This window comes from Oncorhynchus kisutch, linkage group LG22, assembly GCF_002021735.2.
Source record: "Oncorhynchus kisutch isolate 150728-3 linkage group LG22, Okis_V2, whole genome shotgun sequence".
Classification (NCBI taxonomy): domain Eukaryota; kingdom Metazoa; phylum Chordata; class Actinopteri; order Salmoniformes; family Salmonidae; genus Oncorhynchus; species Oncorhynchus kisutch.
In genome coordinates, this window is record NC_034195.2 from 24,435,349 (window position 1) to 24,455,445 (window position 20,097).

Sequence of the window (20,097 nt, forward strand, 5' to 3'; positions counted from 1 at the left end):
TGCGTGAATCAGGCCTTCATGGTCAAATATTTTAAAAGAAACCACTACTAAAGGACACCAATAAGATGAAGAGACTTGCTTGGGCCAAGAAACACAAGCAATGGACATTAGACCAGTGGAAATCTGTCCTTTGGTCTGATGAGTCCAAATTGGAGATTTTTGGTTCCAACTGACGTGTCTTTGTGAGACGCAGAGTAGGTGAATGATCTCTGCATGTGTGGTTCCCACTGTGAAGCATGGAGGAGTTGTGATGGTGTGGGGGTGCTTTGCTGGTGACCCTCTCTGTGATTTATTTACAATTCAAGGCACACTTAACCAGGATGGCTACCACAGACTTCTGCAGCGAAACTCCATCCCATCTGGTTTGCGCTTAGCAGGACTATCAGGTGTTTTTCAACAGGACAATGACACAACACACCTCCAGGCTGAGTAAGAGCAATTTGACCAAGGAGGAGAGTGATGGAGTGCTGCATAGATGACTTGGCCTCCACAATCACCCGGCCTCAACCCAATTGAGATGGTTTGGGATGAGTTGGACCACAGAGTGAAGGAAAAGCAGCCAACAAGTGCTCAGCATATGTGGGAACTCCTTGAAGACTGTTGGAAAAGCATTTCAGGTGAAGCTGGTTTAGAGAATGCCAAGAGTGTGCAAAGCTGTCATCAAGGCAAAGGGTGGCTACTTTGAAGAATCTAAAATCTAACATATATTTTGATTTGTTTAACACTTTTTTGCTTACTACATGATTCCATATATGCTGTTTCATAGTTTTGATGTCTTCACTATTATTCTACAATGTAAAAAAAAAAAAAAAAAAAAACCTTGGCTATGTAGGTGTTTCCAAACTTGTGACTGGCACTGTACATATTACCTCAATTACCTCAACTACCTCGTACCCCTGCACATTGACTCTGTACTGATACTCCTTTGACATAGCCTTGTTATTGTTATTTTATTATGTGACTATTTTGTTTTTTATTTTTGTAAAGTTTTCTTACTTTTTAACTATGCATTGTTGGGAAAGAGCTCGTAGTTAAGCATTTCAGGGTAAAGGCTACACCTGCTGTATTCGGTGCCAAATATATTTTGATTTGACTTGACATTGACAGAGTTGGTAAGACCTGGAGACAGTCCCATGGACTATCAGCTGTCATGGCTGCATCACCGTAACACGCCTGTAACAATAATAATACATTTTATTTTAAGCGTTTTTCACGACACACAAAGTCAGTTGACATTCACAACAAATCAGTAGTATATAAAGCAATACAATCACATATTAAATAAGTATATAATACCATAAAAGTACACTAAACATGAGGACAGACTAACTGTGGAGAACGCCTAGACATGATGACACACTAACCAGGGAAGTGAACTAGACAGAGGATAAAAGCTAATCCTGTGTGCAGAGGTGTGTCTTTAGAATATGTGTATGGATTTGAGGTTCTGACATGGAGAGGGAGGGAGTTCCAGAGTTGGGGAGCTGCACTGCTAAAAGCCTGGTTTCCCATAGAGCGGAGCCTGGTGAGAGGGAGGGTGAGGAGCGCAGTGTGTGAGATGCACAGTGAACAGGTGGGAGTGTAGGGATGCAGTAGGTCAGTAAGGTTTGTGTGCGCCAGTCCATTGAGGGTTTTGTAGGTGAGCATGAGCAATTTGAAGATGATCCTATATTGAACTGGAAGCCAGTGGAGTTTGATGAGGGTGGAAGTGATGTGGTCCCAAAGTCTGGTGTGTGTGAGGACTCGTGCAGCTGAATTTTGAATATGTTGAAGTCTGTCTCGTGTTTTGGCGCGGAGTCCGTAGAGAATGGCGTTGTAGTAGTCTAGGCATGATAAAACAAAGGTGTGAATGAGGGTTTCAGCATTTGGGTCAGTGAGAGAGGGTCTGAGTCGTGAGATGTTTTTTTGAGGTGGAAGAAGGCTGACTTGGTGATGTTCTGGATGTGGGGTTCAAATGACAGAGTTGGGTCAAATGTAACACCAAGGTTCTTGACTGTGGAGTTGGAGTGGATGGTGCAGCCGTCGACCCAGTTTGTTAATGAGGGAGTTGGGGCCCATGAGCATAATCTCTGTTTTGTCGTTTAGTTTGAAAAAATGATTGCTTATCCAAGTTTTCACGGAGACAGTCAACAACAGAGGGGGGTGACAAAGTGGAGTTGGGTTTTGTGTGGATGTAGATGTGTGATCTGCATAACAGTGAATTCTGAGTCCAAATTGACAGAGGATCTGACCAAGGATTAGCATGTAAATACTAAACAGTAATGGACCTAACACTGAGACTTGTGGGATACCTTGTAATACAGCGGCTGGGGCAGACCTGTAGTTGCCAAGGAAGAAAAACTGTTGTCTATCAGATAGATAAGATTGGGACCAGGCAAGGGTTGTTCCGGAAACTCCAAGAAGCCTCTCCATGCGGTCAGTTAAAATCTGATGACAGACAGTGTCAAATGCTTCAGACAGGTCCAGGAGGATGCGGATGGAGATGTTCCCAGCATCAGAAGCACAGAGGTGGTAATTCACTATCTTTACCAAGGCAGTTTCAGTGCTATGCATAGCCCGGAAGCCCGACTGAAAGGTGAGACTGTTGCAGCTGTTGATAGATAGCCTCCACTTTGTTTTGAAAGGATGCCAGAAAACTGTCACAGAGGTCGTGGTGATTGTGAGAGAGGGGTTGTCCAAGGGGCGGTGAAGTCTGTTGATGGTTGAGAAGAGCCCTCCTAGGTTTCCTTGTTCATTCCTTATGATGTTGGAGAAATAAGCAGATTTGGTTGTGGGAAGTGAGTTCTTGTAGTTGTGAATGTGGTCTTTGTAGACCTCCTCGTGGATAATAAGCCCTGGATAATAAGCCCTGGATAATAAGCCCTGCCCTGCAGTACTGTCAGAATCACAGGAAAAGCAAGGCTTTACTATAGAATTACTATTTATATACTATACTATACTGTAATATACTATTACCATATAACTATGATTGTATTTATATGGTTGGAACAGTGTCATCATCTTCCTTCATTATGGCTTTGAGGGAAACCACATACTGTAGTCGTGTGTTCATTGAGTTGGTAGAATGTGTTGGAATTATAGTGAGAAAAATGGGCATGCTAAAAAACAATAGGAGAAACAGTGAAGAGTGGGGTTTTAAGTGGACGGCAGGGCAGTGTTCTGTGTGAAGCAATAACATATCATTACGGAAAGCCCATGGTTTATCCCACCCAGAAAACATATCAATCTGAATCAACAGCCTGGATTCAATCAAACTGTCGTGAGATCAACCTCAACATTTGGTGAAAAATTCTAGGAATACCTCGAGCCCATACCAAGCTCTTTACAGATCATTAGTGTGCGGTTACATGAGTTCACAGAAATGTCTGGGAAATAAAAAAGTGTCATAGATGAGGTTAAGAAAAATCACCTCTCAAAAGTTGAACAGATGAGATTAGAGGGAGGATAAAAAGAGAAGAGAGAAGAAGAGAAAAGAAAAGAGATGTCAGGATTACCTTTCCCGTCTCCCGGTCAAAGTCCACATAATCTCGTGTGGGCGTCTGCCTCTGCTCCCCGTGCAAGTTGGCTGGGAAGAACTGCAGCGAGAGGTTGGTGCCCGTCGCCACAAAAGCCTTTTAGAGGGAAATCAATACAAACAGGATCAGAACACTGGGCCTGAGCATAAATTATGCAGCCCGTCATTTCTTTTTCACATCAGAGAGACTAGTGTCTGGAGCCAGCGCTCCCAACAAAAAAACAAGAGTCATCATTTTCTCTATTTGGAGTATAGAGTTACGCACATCTGATTTTATTTTACCAACACTCGCTGTTGGAATACTGGGCAATAGAGAACTGACTTTAGAAATGACAGAGAGACTGAATGAGGGAGAGATGGCATGAGGGAGAGATGGCATGAGGGAGAGATGGCATGAGGGAGAGATGGCATGAGGGAGAGATGGCATGAGGGAGAGATGGCATGAGGGAGAGATGGCATGAGGGAGAGATGGCACGAGGGAGAGATGGCATGAGGGAGAGATGGCATGAGGGAGAGACTGAATGAGGGAGAGACTGAATGAGGGAGAGATGGCATGAGGGAGAGACTGAATGAGGGAGAGATGGCATGAGGGAGAGACTGAATGAGGGAGAGATAGGAGGAATACAGTAAGAAAGACGGAAGAAAAATCAATAATAGCTTAAAAGTAGACCCTGCCTGACACTAATGACACAGGGTCTAGATGATTTCTTCTGAATTATGTTCCCTGTGCTTGGTTGATGTTATGGAATTCACCAGCTCATAGGTAAAGATTTTAAACAACTGAGCTCCAAACATGGACACAATGTTTTCTGTTGTTTCCACAGCATTACTTCAAACAGAATAAAGGAAAAAACAACACAGGCAGAATACACAAAACACATACTGACACAAAGGAAAATGTTATGACCATATAATTACTAAGGCTATATGTGCATAGCATATATTCTGCCTTATTTAATTAACATAGTCTATTTGAAGGTATTTAATTTACTAACATTTTAGGTATGATGATGGTAATTTCAAATGGCTTTCTCAGTCAGAATAATTGTATTTTGAAATAGACACACTTGGGTGAATGGTAGGGTTAGGACCCAGAGCAAACAGTGACAGTAACAAATCAAACAATCCTCATAAAGCGCCAAAATACTTTCATCACAAAAAAAGAACTAATTAGAAGTAGGCCTAATCAAAATATTATTATTGTGAATATCTTTGTGAATCTTTTTGTCTGAAAATGGCAGTGAATACACTGCAATGTTGCGTTATTGTTTAATGGCATGAGGAAAAATTCTTGATTTGAATTAGCTTACCAAAACTATTTTAAAAATCTGACTCAAAAAGAGTGAAATGTTAGATTACTCTAAGAATATAAGTAATAGGCCTAGATAAAAAATAAAATGTTTGACTTTATTACAGCAAATACCTTAGTACACTCTTAGAATGAACGGGACTCGAGTAAACCCAGAGGAACCCCTGGAGTTCCTCAATAACCATTGGTTCATATTTGCACCTTTGGTTAGTTGAAGGGTTTCTTGGAGGAACCTTTAATGTTTCAATGCTGCAACGGGTAATCTTTTGATAGGCTGCCACCTCTACAATTAAAAGGTTCAAAATGTAACCCCACCCATCACAAAAAGGTTCCAGTTTGAACCTTTAAACAGATCCTTTTCAAAGGAACCTTTTTTGAACTGGAGAGGTTCCCCGTGTGGCATTTTTTTGAACCCACAAAGGTTCTTCCAGGGACAGAGTCGTGAAAATATTGTGATGACTGAAAAAGGAGTGAGCAGAGGGACTGTTTTATGTTGCCACTGTCTGTGCCGCCAGACCAGCTCTGCCCCGACTTCAGTCATTGTCAATGCCTGTGTTGCGTTTCTCTCCTCAAAAGGCTATTGAGACAGAGGCAGACCTTAATAGCCATGTCTGTCAGACACCTGATACATTAATCATATTACAGTGTTATGATTTTTTTTTGTGAAATAATGTAATGAGGATGTTTTTTGTGTTGTTTGCCAGAGAATAAAGGATTAATTAATGTTTTGGCTGATGTTTTATTAGAATTATTTTAAATTGAACCATTATTTAACTAGGCATGTAAAATGTCTAGTTCCGTTCCGGGTGTCTATTTATGCAACATATTGACAAACACTTAAGGTTAGTGTAATGATTATCGCAGTTATATGCTGAACAGAAATGTTTACTCACTATTTCTGAGCGACCGTCTCTAGAAGCGTTCTGAAACCGGGCTTGCCTCTCCTCGTGAGGTCTGTCTCGGAAACCTGTATATTTGATCTGAAAATATGAAGGGAAAAATGCATCAATAAAGTTAATCCCAGAGGGAAAAAAATACATAAGTAAGTAGGATGAATAGACTTTACTGTGAAGGCATGGCTCATTTTATGGCTCAGATGATAGTCTAAATTTGAGACACGTCTTTATTTTTATAAATTCTTACAATTCCGAGGTATCAGATTAATTTAATTCAAATGCATCTCCATTTAGCCTATTGAATGATACAATACGGGAAATAAATTTACATTAGCCATGAGGCAAAGTCACCGTGAATGTCAGTGTTTCGCGCAGTGAGGTGATGAGCGACTCAGATAAATTGATGGACTTAAAACAAATGAAAACTAAAAATAGTTTCATAACTCTTCCACTTTTTTGAAAAGTGTAGGCTTATTTAGACATTAAAATATGAAATAACGTATCAGATAAATTCAACAGTGCTTCATATCTATAATGGAAACCATATCCATCTTTCAGTAAGAAAATAATAAAAAGGCTATTCTGCTGTCTCAGCGCAACGTGCATTTCCACATTATGAGGTACTTTGTTTCCGCCACCAGATAAAATGTATCCAATGAGTAGACTTGCCTCGCACTCCCGACTGAGTTTTCTGAAGAATTCTTCGTTTTCAAACTTGCTCCTTTGATCCGGGACCACCCGAGGCATCTTGAAGCTTTGCTGAGAAATGTTCCTAGATTCTAATTGTTTTGTGAGCAAGACAAACCTTTGCCGTGAAATAACAGCAATCCCGCTTCTATTCTCTTCCGTCTTGTTTCGTAGCAATGTGCTAACGTAATATTTACCTAATTGTAAGCAGGGTCGTGATCTCTCCCCGCTTTCAAATCTAAACTACTGAGTGGTCAGTCTCTGCCACTGCAATGGATTAGGCTCAATTTCGCACTCGGCTATAATTCCCTCTCACCCTGAAGCGTGTGATCCCCGTCCACTGACAACAAACGCCCGCTCTCTCGACTTTATCTGTCGCGCTGCATACTTCCTGGCTCCTCGGAGTCCGATTTATGACTGTACACCCAAAATACTCCCCCCATTCACAATTCTCCTCACTACTGATCCCCAGTGCGCATGCGCTGAATTTAACAAACTTCAGAGCACAATAAATAGCTTTCCTATGTATATGTCCATGTCTCATGTTCCTTAGCCCAGAGACATAAAAAACAAATCTTTGTTCGTAAATTATTTGGATCAGTAGGCCTACCTTGTGAAGACATGTTTTCCATAAGCATATGACTTCTGGAAAATGACAAGGCTTCTGAAACAATTACTCAAGGCAAATATTTGTATCTCCATCTCTAATATTTGTATCTCTGGGAGGCACATGAAGAAGAGGCATATGAGAGTACCCTAATGTTGTAGAACATTTGAATTCCTGGAAAATAGTTGCATGTAAAGCTAACGATTTGAAAACCCGGTCCCCATCTCTTTCCTCTCCTTATATCAATTAAGGCCAAGGGCAATAGTGCTGCTTGTTGATAATTGGAAATATTAAGGCACTTTGTGATCTGTCCCTCTCTCTCTCCCCCACACACACACCGCACACACACTCACACACGTGCACACACACACACACACACACACACACACACTCACACACACACACACACACACACACACACACACACACACACACACACACACACACACACACACACACACACACACACACACACAATTTCATGATCCTAAATATTCTCTTTGTTTTTACTATACACCTACTGATGATGATTATGATTTGTATTCTCTTGTAGAACATATTGGCAAACTCAAGCCCTCCCTTGTGGAATGATTGCAATATTATGCAATATCTACAAGGCATATAATAACTTGCCTGTGAAATGAAATTTTGCTAAATGTCATTCCAGTTACTAAACAGCACCAATCATGATTATTTTACTGTAAACAAAACAATTTACTCAGAGGAGTTAATTATTATAATTAACCACATATACTAATTAAAAAGCAAATACACATTTCTGTGAATTATTGAGATCAAAAGTAACTCATAAAAATGTGTGACTAATGTGAAATGTTTGGAGTATGTGTTTTAACTAGTATCTCCCTGAGGACAGTGGGAGGAGACAGGGAGTGGGAGAAAAACACAGAGGGAAAGCAAGAGCAGAACAATGAAGAGGCCATGTACAGACGTCCTCGTCCTGTTTGAAAGATTGCAGTTATTACTTCACGCAATACAGTTTTCCATTGCTTTCAATGTTGTACAACATTAACACCTTAGACACACTTGTGGTTACAAGGTTTTGAAAAACAATGTTAGCTCCAAGTGCCATGATGAACTTGATGTCCACTGACCAACAACTTAGATGTTATCCAGTGGGCTTTTGGGGTGACTTCTGCTGCAGTGTACAGATCTTGATCGATGAGCACTTTGTCTGTGAGGAGGATATGGATTCCAAATAGACATGTCGGGGTCAAATAGCGAAGGGCGAATTGCCCATTCCACAATTCCAACTTTACAATCAACATCAATTCGAAAACATATATATGAAGAAACATTTCATCACTTGGGTTTGTGCTGTCTGTAGACTTAGCACTTATGTAAATGAAAACTCTAAACCAAGGGGGAATCGGTGATGTGGCAGACAATTAGACTTTCATAAGGCAATTTGGACCAATCACATACAGTATGTTGCTGAGGGTTCTTTTGTGGGAATTGTTGCTTTTATGAGCACTGTATCATTGCAGATTCTTTCTTGGATTGAGATCCTTCATGAGTAAATCTGTTAAAAGGAAAGGCTTCTGGCCAAATGGGGCATATGAGTGCTTTAATAACACCACAAAACACTAATTAATTAATAAAATATTCTGTGGTCACTGTTGGAGAGCCATTCTGACAGGCAGCTTCTAGTCAGGAGCTAGGTGTCTGCTCCAATCCTCCTCAACAGGATGGGCACAGAGGCAGAGCTGTGGTGGAGAGACGGAGAGACAGACAACCCTCTCCTGAGCCAACACATACACTGGTGCTGATGAAACATAACCTACTGCAGTTGAAATGTTCTGACATTAAAACGATTCACTCTCGTCGCCTTTAAGTTGCTATTCAAGGCCATGTTTATACTCTGTTTTCTTGTTTTGCAAGAAAACATTGTTCAGGTTTGGTATTACATATTAAAAGGCATTAAGTGAAGCAAGCAATAACACAGCACAGACAGAGCTAAGACTACACACATTCCCTTTACTGAACTAAAGAGCCATTTGTTATTTGTGTGGTTGTTAAATAATGTTAAATGGAAATCTATACATGAAACGAGGTGCTTTGAAGTATCTTGACTACTAACACTCCAACCTGAATCTGAACTGAAAGGATCTAAACTTGGCTCTACATGTCTCATCACATATTCTGCAGACACTGCAGGATAGACAGCAGAGAATAACTGAAGGGGAAATGCTGTAAACAAAAAGAGAAAGGTGAAAAGGGGTAGAAAAAACAATGCATATATATGTATATATAAAGCCAATATATATATGAATAAATATATACAGTATATATCTATATAGTGGTTAGCATATTTGTCATTCACTTTGCAGAATGAAATCACCATAAATAGGCTTAAAATGTATGTCTATCTGATAGTTCTACTTGAACTATTATACTGCTTCATTACTTAAACTGATGCGGTGTCTGCCATGACGGCAGATTGAGATGGTGTGAATAGTAGTAGCCTGCTGTATGTTCAATTAGTTCTGTTGCCTCCTAAGTATTAGCCTAGTTTTTGGGTCATATTCTAGTTGATGAAACTTCTGTTGTCATGGGGATTGGGGGTGCAGGCAGGACAAGCTGGTAGACAGAGGGTAGGAAATGAAGCGAACATCTGAATATAGTGGCTGCCTAGGCCGGCATCACAAGTTATTAACCCAAGCATATCGAGCTACATCAGAGGCTGAGAATCACGCGGTCTCAGCACCGAGGATGATTAATGATGTTATGGAATCTCCTCGGCTTCCCTGTCTCTCACTCATCCGTCGGCCACACATAAACAGCATGGGGCGCCCTCTGAAACGCTGCAGGCTGCGTTGCAACGTGGTCTCAGGGCAATTCGTATTAGTCTGTATGTAAATCTGTCACACTCAATTTGGTATAATACAAATGTTACATTACATTATGAATGGAACAGATGTTGCGCAATACCATACGAATTAGAGGACGTACAGTATCATGTCTTACAATAGCATACCAATTGGATGGCTTAAGTTATTATATGTCTTGGAGGATGTATACAGTAGTAGTATACAGAGCCATATACAGTGCCTTCAGAAACTATTCACATACCTTGACCATGTCAACATTTTGTTGTGTTACAGACTGAATTTAAAATGGATTAAATTGAGATGTTTTGGTCACTGGCCTACACACAATTCCCCATAATGTCAAAGTGGAATTATATTATATATATATATATATATATATATATATATATAATTCCACATATAATATATATATAATATATATATAATATATATATATAATATAATAAATATAATATATATATATGTATATAAATATAATATATATATATATAATATATATATAAATGTATATATATATACATATATATATGTATATATATATATATATATATATATATATATATATATATATATGTTTTACAATTTCATAAAAAAATAAAAGCTGAAATGTCTTGAGTCAATAAGTATTCAACCTCTTTGTTATGGCAAGCCTTAATAAGCTCAGGAGTAAAAATGTACATAACTAGTCACATAATACATTGCATGGAGTCACTCTGTGTGCAATAATAGTGTTTAACATGATTTTTGAATAACTACCTCATCTCTGTACCCTACACATACAATTATCTGTAAGGTCCCTCAGTCGAGCAGTGAATTTCAAACGCAAAATCAACCACAAAGACCAGGGAGGTTTTCCAATCTGTCACGCCTGCACCTGCTCACCCTTTCTTATGCTTGAGGGCGGCAGGCTTCCCTTTATTATTCACACCTGTCACCATCCTTACGAGCATCAGAGCTCATTGGACTCACCTGGACTCCTTCACATTGTTGATTGCCCCCGCTATATCTGTCTGTTCCTCAGTTTTGTTCCCCATGTCAGCATTATTGACGTAATGTCATTTTCTTCCCCCCGTCCAGATGCTGTTCTTGTTTTGTTTGATGTCCGTTTTCCCTGTACTTGCTTCTTTTCTCCAGCGTCGGTCCTTACATAATGCCTCGCAAAGAAGGGATCCTATTGGTAGATGGGTAAAAAAACAAAACAGACATTGAATATCCCTTTGAGCATGGTGAAGTTATTAATTACACTTTGGATGGTGTATCACTACACCCATTCAACACAAAGATACAGGCCTAACTCCTAACTCAGTTGCCAGAAAGGTAGGAAACCGCTCAAAGATTTCACCATGAGGTCAAGTAAAAGGTCTGCGTGAAAATTTATGGCAAGACATGAAAATGGTTGTCTAGCAGTGATCAACAACCGATTTGACAAAGCTTGAAGAATTTTGAAAAGAATAATGGGCAAATGTTGCACAATCCAGGTGTGGAAAGCTCTTAGAGACTTACCCAGAAAGACTCACAGCTGTAATCGCTGCCAAAGGTGATTATAACATGTATTGACTCAGGGGGTTGAATACTTATCTAATCAAGATATATGAGTTTTTTTTTTAAATTATTATTATTTTTTTACAAATGTTTGAATTTTTTGTGTTAATCGTTGACAAAATGTGTTATATTAAATCTATTTGAATCCCACTTTGTAACACAACAAATTGTGGAAAAGTCAAAGGGTGTGAATACTTTCTGAAGGCATTGTATTTGGATCTGGCAATATACGTCTTTCTCTGAGACCAGGTTGCTTGTTGAGTCAACAACAAAGGATAATTATGTGGAGAATTTAGATTGGTGGTTAGGTGAACTAAAGACAAAGGTTAGGATCATTTACATGAAAGGTTAGGGGAACTAAAACGATAAAGGTTAGGTCAATTTAGGCAGCAGGTTAGGTGAAATGGGTTAAGTTTAGAATAAGGGTTAGGGGAAGGGTTAGCTAAAATGCCCACCCACCCTACCTGAACCACCTCCCTACTTTTGTTTCTGTCTAAAGTAACTAGACCATTAGTAGGTATCATACAGTACATATTGGAGGTGATCAGAAAATAAAGTATGTTTCGTATTGGCTCTGAGGCCAAGCTGCTGAAACAGAAGGCAAGGGGTGTCTGGAGGTCAGGCAGCTAGACTGGACGGTTTTAGAGAGGCGCGTGGTGGCAAGTTGTCTGTGTGACAATCAGACAGGGGGCTCTCCTCGTGAGAGCAAAAAATAGCATCACACACTGACACACATATAGACTGGACTCCATGACTTTGGGCGGGAAATCTTTTATGACAGGACAAGAGACAGACTTATAGATTGTGTTGAAAGATGTAGGCTATAATGGCTTTAAAATAAAGTTGATAAATTATTTGATTGGCCAGTCTAAAAAGGCCATTTCATGCCCATGGTACCATGATCAATTTACAGAAGGACAAATCTAAATATTGACGAAATATTGACAAAGCTCATCCCTTATTTTGTTATGCAATTACTTGGGCTATGCTTACATCACACCACAAGATGCATACTCAATGCATAGCTGATTTTAACATAGAGTAAACAATATTATTAATTTAGTTTCATACACTTTTCTGAATATCCATTAGAATTTAGGATAAATATATTTTTATTCTACGGAATTGTAGTAGGATTTTTGTCCACCAGAGGGAACACAGCCATACCATCAGTTATTTCCACTGTGCATCTACTGTGTAGACCTGCCTGTGGCTCTGTGCTGAAAAAGATCCCCAGAAGATAGTCATTTTGGCTATTCATTATAGCCAAAACAACTATCCATTATAGCCAAAATGACAACCCAAGGGGTCAAGAAAACATCACAGTGAGTGCCTCATGCTGTTCTGTCTCGCATACGCACGGACACACACACACACACACACACCAGTTCAACTGTTTATGTAGGCTACTGTAAATTCAAATCAGGTAATGAGAATTTCACAGCAAAGAGGGAGGGTGGGAATGAGAGAGAGAGAGAGATGCAACACAAGCATGAATCTTGTTAACTGAATTCACCATACTGTTATATTATCAGGCCACAGTAAACGATGCAACAAGCAGCACAAACCAAAGAACAACGTTGTGTTACTGAGCTGGGCACAAAGCAGAAAGCCAGTTAGTTTCCATAGCAATCATAGATTGAGGGCCCTGACCCCTTGAGGAATAAACATGATCAGCACTTTTTCTTCATTCAAGGATCATTCAATAGCAATGACACCCCCCACCCCCCAGAATAAATAAGACACTGTGGAGGACTTGCTAGAAAATGTACATGTGAGCAGATGTCTTACAGGCAGCAGTGTGGCTTTCTATCTGAGAAGACTCCCAGGACCCTTCTCAGAGGCAACACTATTGTCCCTGTCCATTCCCATGAGCGGGCACTTATGTATTTATTGGTGTGAATGTGTTATGCATTGTTTTAACCTAATACTGTACAGAATGTTGAGGCAAAAGCCCTGTGTGGCTAGGAGGAATAGGCCTACAGCTCAGATGCATTCACACTGTACAGACAAATACATGGGTTGGTTGGGTAACCCAGTCACCTGTATATACAATGATTTGTATAGTAGCGATTTTCATGGAACATTTCATCTTGTAAACGAAAAGGGGACTGCTTGCTTGAGAATTCTGCAGCAGGCGGTCTCCTAGCAACAGACAGACAGCACTGCTGTGCTATAAATATCCTGTTGGTTGGTGTGTGATGTGAGGCTGGCGGGGACAGGAATAAGGCACAGGAGTTTTGGGGCATTCCGAGACTCTGAATTCACTCACGGTGACCTCACACCCTGACTGTTCCAGTCAGACAAAGCATGCATGAGCGACACACACAGTCCAGGTCTAGAGCACTGAATGAAGAGGAGAGAATATAGGCCTACTCTATGAGTCTCAAGGACCAGACGGAATAGCAGCTCTTTCTCAAAAAGCATGTGATGATACTACATCTACTTCTCACCTCTAAACCTGAGCTCCAAGATGTGTCAGCTTTTACAAACACAAACTTGTCTTGATAGATGAGAGAAGTTTTTGTGTGTGTGTTTATGCGACAACTAGGCTATATATCTAAGTGAGTGTAGGTTACGTGGTTGACCGGTGAGTAAACGCAATGCTCCACGTCCTAAAATGTCATTGTCTGTTTTTGATATAATGCCATGCTTTAACTTTATAAGATAAAGTACTGTAAGGGTACAGTATATAACTACAGTAATTCATCGAGAGGTGTGACCACAAACGCACCTTCCCTTTTGGACCAGAAGATGGCGCAATTGATCCATTACACAAAGCTCAGACTATAGAACCCATTCAGTACCCACCCCTCTGCTGATGCAATCTTTAAAATATTCACTCCCTCTTTCTCTTCCTCGATCTCCCTCTCTCCATCACTGATAAAACAGTCTGTCATGCTAAGGAATCAGGCTGGCCAGACATAGTCTGATGAAATAAAGGTGAACTAAATAAAATAAATAAAAACTGAAGTCGTGACAGTATTATAATTCCACTGATACTGGTGACCATCTCAATTAGGAAAATGTGATGTTTGTTGAGATGATTTACATGTTTGTTGATTTACATGTTTGTTTGCGTTTTGTGATGCACAGCTAATCCCTTAATAATCCCATATTTCAAATAGGTTTGGGTGTTTTTAAAATAATGGCCCTCTGGTAAAACTATTCATGTTCTTTCACTATGTAGTGTCTAAGATCAAGTCTCTAATGCTTAACTGCAACTCAACACGCCACTCTATTTAATCTATCACTCAATCAATCACCATCCTCCCTCACTTCCTATCTACCCTCTTCACAATCATTCTCTCTCGCCATCTATCTGTGCCATGGCTGAACCCACTGAACTTGCAGCCTCAGCCCAATCAGAATCCCCCTTCTTGGGCATGACTGTGTGCTTCTGTACTGAATGACCACTCTGTCTCTGATATATATATATAAACCCAACTAGGTTTCATGAGCTGAAATAAAAGATCAGAGAAATCTTCCATACACTCAATAAGCTTATTTCTCTCAGATTTTGGCCACAAATTTGTTTACATCCCTGTTAGTGAACATTTGTCCTGTTGCCAGAGAATGTAATGTAATGTTAATTTCTCTACCATAAGCCACCTCCAACATAGTTTTAGAGAATTTGGTAGTACGTCCAACCGGCCTCACAACCGCAGACCATGTGTAACCATGCCAGCCCAGGACCTCCAAATCCAGCTTCTTGAGTTTATTTTAATTTTTACAGGGACAGTGCACATGAATCAACATTTCAGTTAAAGTGCCGGTTTTAGCCAGCCAGCTAATTGATGACCGCAGTCCCTGGGCAGGTAATTAAAAACAATTACAACATAGACAATCATTGATAAGTGAGCACACACAGAGCAACATAGGACAAGCAATATGTAGCATACAGACAGAAAAAGCTACAAGACAAAATCCATTAAAAGCAACAAGTGTTTCCACAACTCACAAGCTATAGACAACAGACAACATGGAAAGCGACAATACACAGCTAGGGATTATGTTCACAAATCTGATTGGCCTTTAGCCATGTATTCATACATCTTGTGAAAGTGTGATAGGTGGTGCAGTTGTGTGTCTGATGGCAGTGTATTCCAGACATGGGAAGCTCTCACAGAGAAAACGGATTTACTAAAGGTGCTTTTCCTTAAGGGAACTATACAGTCACCTCTCATGGCAGACCTTGTGGATCTGCTGCCATATGTTTGGGTTTTCTGTTTAACAAAAATGCTGAGTGGAGGGGGAGCCAGACCATTTAGGATCTTGAATACAAGATATGCATCGGTGTATTGCACAACATTTTCCCAAGTCAGGAGCTCAGTTTTGCTACTTCTGTAGTCAAACAATTTCGTATTAATCGGAAATTACCTAGGTTGAATTTGGTTATTTGAATTACCCTTTTCACATGCTTTTTAAAAGAGAGGTTGGAATCAAGTATGATGCCAAGGTGCTTAAAATCAGATACCACCTGGAGCTTCTCCCCTGACACATAGACATCTGGCTCAGTAGCATCTGTTGCCCTCTTTGTGAAAAACATGCAGACAGTTTTTTTCACATTGAGATGCAAACACGAGTCAATGAGCTACTTTGTAACCTGGACCATTACAGTAGTGAGTTCTTGTGCAGCTTGTTGTTTACTCTTTGCATGCACATATATCACTGTATCATCTGCATACATTTGAACTTCAGACACAGTAGAGACAAAAGGCAGATCATTAATGTACAGGCAGAACAGGAGGGGCCCCAGCATTGACCCTTGGGGCACACCCACATCATAGCTAAGAAGAGTGGGCGACAGCTCATTGCTCACTCTGACACACTGAGTTCTGCCTTCAATGTATGATTTCATCTATCTCAAGGCATCGGGGGAAAAGTTGAACTTGGACAATCTTCACGTGCGGGATCATCTGAGACCAGTTACCCTGACAGCTGATGAAACTATGGGTTTGCACAACCAAACGATTTCTTCACAAACTGTCAAAAACCATCTCAGGGAAGCGCATCTGCCTACTTGTCGTCCTCACCAGGGTCTTAACCTGACTGCAGTTTGGCATCGTAACCGACTTCAGTGGGCAAATGTTCACCTTCGATGGCCACTGACATGCTGGAGAAGTGTGCTCTTCCCGGATTAATCCAGGTTTCAACAATACGGGGCAGATGGTGTCGTGTGGGCGAGCGGTTTGCTGATATCAATGTTGTAAACAGAGTGCCCCATGGTGGCGGTGGGATTATGGTATGGGCAAGCATAAACCACGGACAGCAACCAATATTGCATTTTATCGATGGCAATTCTTTTTATGGCTGCAGGGGCAGTATTGAGTAGCTTGGATGAAAAGGTGCCCATTGTAAACGGCCAGCTCCTCAGTCTCAGTTGCTAATATATGCATATTATTATTAGTATTGGATAGAAAACACTCTAAAGTTTCCAAAACTGTCAAAATATTGTCTGTGAGTATAACAGAACTGATATTGTAAGCGAAACCCTGAGGAAAATCAAAACAGGAAGTGGCTTCTATTTTGAAAACTCCATGTTCCATAGCTTCCCTTTGCTGGATTTAAAAGGGATATGAACCAGATTCCTTTTCCTATCGCTTCCTCAAGGTGTCAACAGTCTTCAGACATAGTTTCAGGCTTTTATTTTGAAAAATGAGCCAGAACGATAACATCGTGTCAAGTGGGCACATGAGTTTTGCTCGCGCAACAGAATTTGGACAGCCATTGTTTTCCCCTTTTCCTACTGTGAAATACATTTGCGGTTGATATATTATCGATTATATATTTTAAAAACAATGTCCAGAGAAACATAATGACATGTTTCTGTGGACATTATGGAAACTATTTGGAATTTTCGTCTGCGTTGTCGTGACCGCTCTTTCCTGTGGATTTCTGAACATAACGCGACAAACAAACGGAGGTATTTTGGATCTAAAAATGATCTTTATGGAACAAAAGGAACATTTGTTGTGTAACTGGGAGTCTCGTGAGTGAAAACATCCGAAGATCATCAAAGGTAAATGATTAATTTTGATTGCTTTTCTGATTTTCGTGACCGAGCTAACTGATGCTAAGTGTACTTAATGTTCTCGTGTGATCGATAAACTTACACAAACGCTTGGATTGCTTTCGCTGTAAAGCATAATTTCAAAATCTGACACGACAGATGGATTAACAAAAGGCTAAACTGTGTTTTCCTATATTGCACTTGTGATTTCATGAATATAAATATTTATAGTAATATTTATTGTATGTGGCGCTATGCTATTCAGTGGTTGTTGATGACACTTATCCCGATATCGGGATTGCGGCCATAACAAGTTTTAAATGCACAGAGATACCGTGACGAGATCCTGAGGCCCAATGTTGTGCTATTCATCCGCCGCCATCACCTTGTGTTTCAGCATAATAATGCACAATCCCATGTCGCAAGGATCTATACACAATTCCTGGAAACTGAAAATGTCCCAGTTCTTCCAATACCTGCATACTTACCAGACATGTCACCACCCATTGAGCATACGTGTTCCAGTTCCCGCCAATATACAGCAACTTCGCACAGCTGTTGAAGAGTAGTTCCACAACATTCCACAGGCTACAATCATCAGCCTGATCTACTCTATGTGAAGGAGATGTGTCGCGCTGCATGAGGCAAATGGTGGTCACACCAGAAACTGACTGGTTTTCCGATCCACACCCCTGCCTTTTTAAAGATATCTGTGACCAACAGATCCATATCTGTATTCTCATTCTTGTGAAATCCATAGATTAGGTCCTAAGGAATTTATTTAAATTGACTAACTCAATAAAATGTTGCATGTTGCATGTTGCGTTCATATTTTTATTGTGTGTAGAAGGTTGATGTGTTTTAGGGTACCGTGTACGATGGATAGTATGTGTTTCATGGATTTTGGTGTTTCAGCTTCATGGATGGTGTGTGTGTGTCACTGTATGTGTAGTCTGTCTCATGGATGGGGTGTGTGTGTAGCCTATGTGTACCCCCTGGGGCTGAGCCGACTCCCTCCATCCCCTGCCCAGCAGAGATGTCAGTTAGCAGCAGGACATCCTTTCCAGGCAGGGGGAAGGACGGAGGGGAAGTGATCCTTTCATCCCCTCTCACCTCCCTCCTCACAGCTATTTCACTGAATATGGGTCTCCATCACACACTCACCACAGGAGATTAGTGGCACCTTAATTAGGGAGGATGGGCTGGTGGTAATGGCTGGAGCGGAATACCTGGAATGGTATCAAATACATGGTTTCTTTATGTTTGATTCCATTCCATTTACTCCATTCCAGACATTATTATGCCTTCCTCCCCTCAGCAGCCTCCACTGATACTCACACACTCAATCTATCTATCACAACCCAAAATTCTTATCCAACCTAGCTTAAGCTTGTGGAATGATTGGTAGTTATGTTTAGAGCCGTTATGGTGACCATATTACCTCCACATCGGCGGTCACGAGTCATGACTGCAGTCAAATTCCAAGTGACCGTTTAGTCACACTAACTAGGTTTTCCAAGCTCTGTTGCTGCCGATGGTCATTGGTAGCCTACCGAACTTGCTAACTGCCTGGTACTCAGCACTCTATTGTCCCTCTAATCACTCTGACATCAATGCAAATGTAATAAAAAATCGAATGAAACATGAGTCGAATCATGAATTTATATTACGCAACATTTCTATAGGCTATGCAATTGCGTGAAACAACAGCATTTTGATGGCCTCTATTAAAAGAGGAGGATCCCATCGGCTTTCTATAGGCTAGACCTAGTATATTTATTTCTCAACTTTCCTAATATTAAGCACATTGCTTCGCTTTACAACAGGAGTATAGCCTACTTGGCTGGCATGAAAATGAACCACATGGAAAAGCGTCCTCCAATCGCTATTTAACTACATGATGACATGTATTTTTACCCCCTGCCCCTGTTTCAAGACAGGTGCACGATAATGGTCTGTTCTAAATCAAAACTCATTTTACACATATATTATTTAGCATAGGTAAAGACAAGATTAAATTAAGAATAGACTGATGGGTGACAATATTAGCCTTGTGAATGATGCCCATTCACTTGTGAATGATGCCCAGCATGTGCAATATAAGGCAAGAAACAGCTCGTGCCTTTTTTGCAACTTTTTCAAATCATAGTCGCCTCATGTAGCCTAGCCCATAGGCCTCTATGTTTTAATAAGGTCAGTATCACACCTCATGTAGCCTAGCCCATAGGCCTCTATGTTTTAATAAGGTCAGTATCACACCTCATGTAGCCTAGCCCATAGGCCTCTATGTTTTAATAAGGTCAGTATCACACCTCATGTAGCCTAGCCCATAGGCCTCTATGTTTTAATAAGGTCAGTATCACACCTCATGTAGCCTAGCCCATAGGCCTCTATGTTTTAATAAGGTCAGTATCACACCTCATGTAGCCTAGCCCATAGGCCTCTATATTTTAATACGGTCAGTATCACACCTCATGTAGCCTAGCCCATAGGCCTCTATGTTTTAATAAGGTCAGGATCACACCTCATGTAGCCTAGCCCATAGGCCTCTATGTTTTAATAAGGTCAGGATCACACCTCATGTAGCCTAGCCCATAGGCCTCTATGTTTTAATAAGGTCAGTATCACACCTCATGTAGCCTAGCCCATAGGCCTCTATGTTTTAATAAGGTCAGTATCA

At 40.5% G+C, this 20,097-nt stretch overlaps 1 protein-coding gene across 4 annotated transcripts in view; it reads right to left on the reverse strand.

The window, feature by feature from the left end:
- The window catches only part of LOC109867220 (core-binding factor subunit beta), a 39,966-nt gene extending 33,150 nt beyond the window's left edge, over positions 1-6,816 (reverse strand). For 2 of the 4 annotated variants that reach the window (XM_020456241.2, XM_031801417.1), the window contains exons 1-3: positions 6,389-6,816; positions 5,717-5,803; positions 3,495-3,611 (exon numbers count right to left, since the gene is read on the reverse strand). In XM_020456241.2, the coding sequence (XP_020311830.1) occupies positions 3,495-3,611; positions 5,717-5,803; positions 6,389-6,466 (282 nt within the window). In that variant the 5' untranslated portion in view covers positions 6,467-6,816. The remainder of the gene's footprint in view (positions 1-3,494; positions 3,612-5,716; positions 5,804-6,388) is intronic. The other 2 variants (XM_020456243.2, XM_020456244.2) reach the window with 1 other exon arrangement.
- Between the last annotated feature and the right edge of the window lie 13,281 nt (positions 6,817-20,097).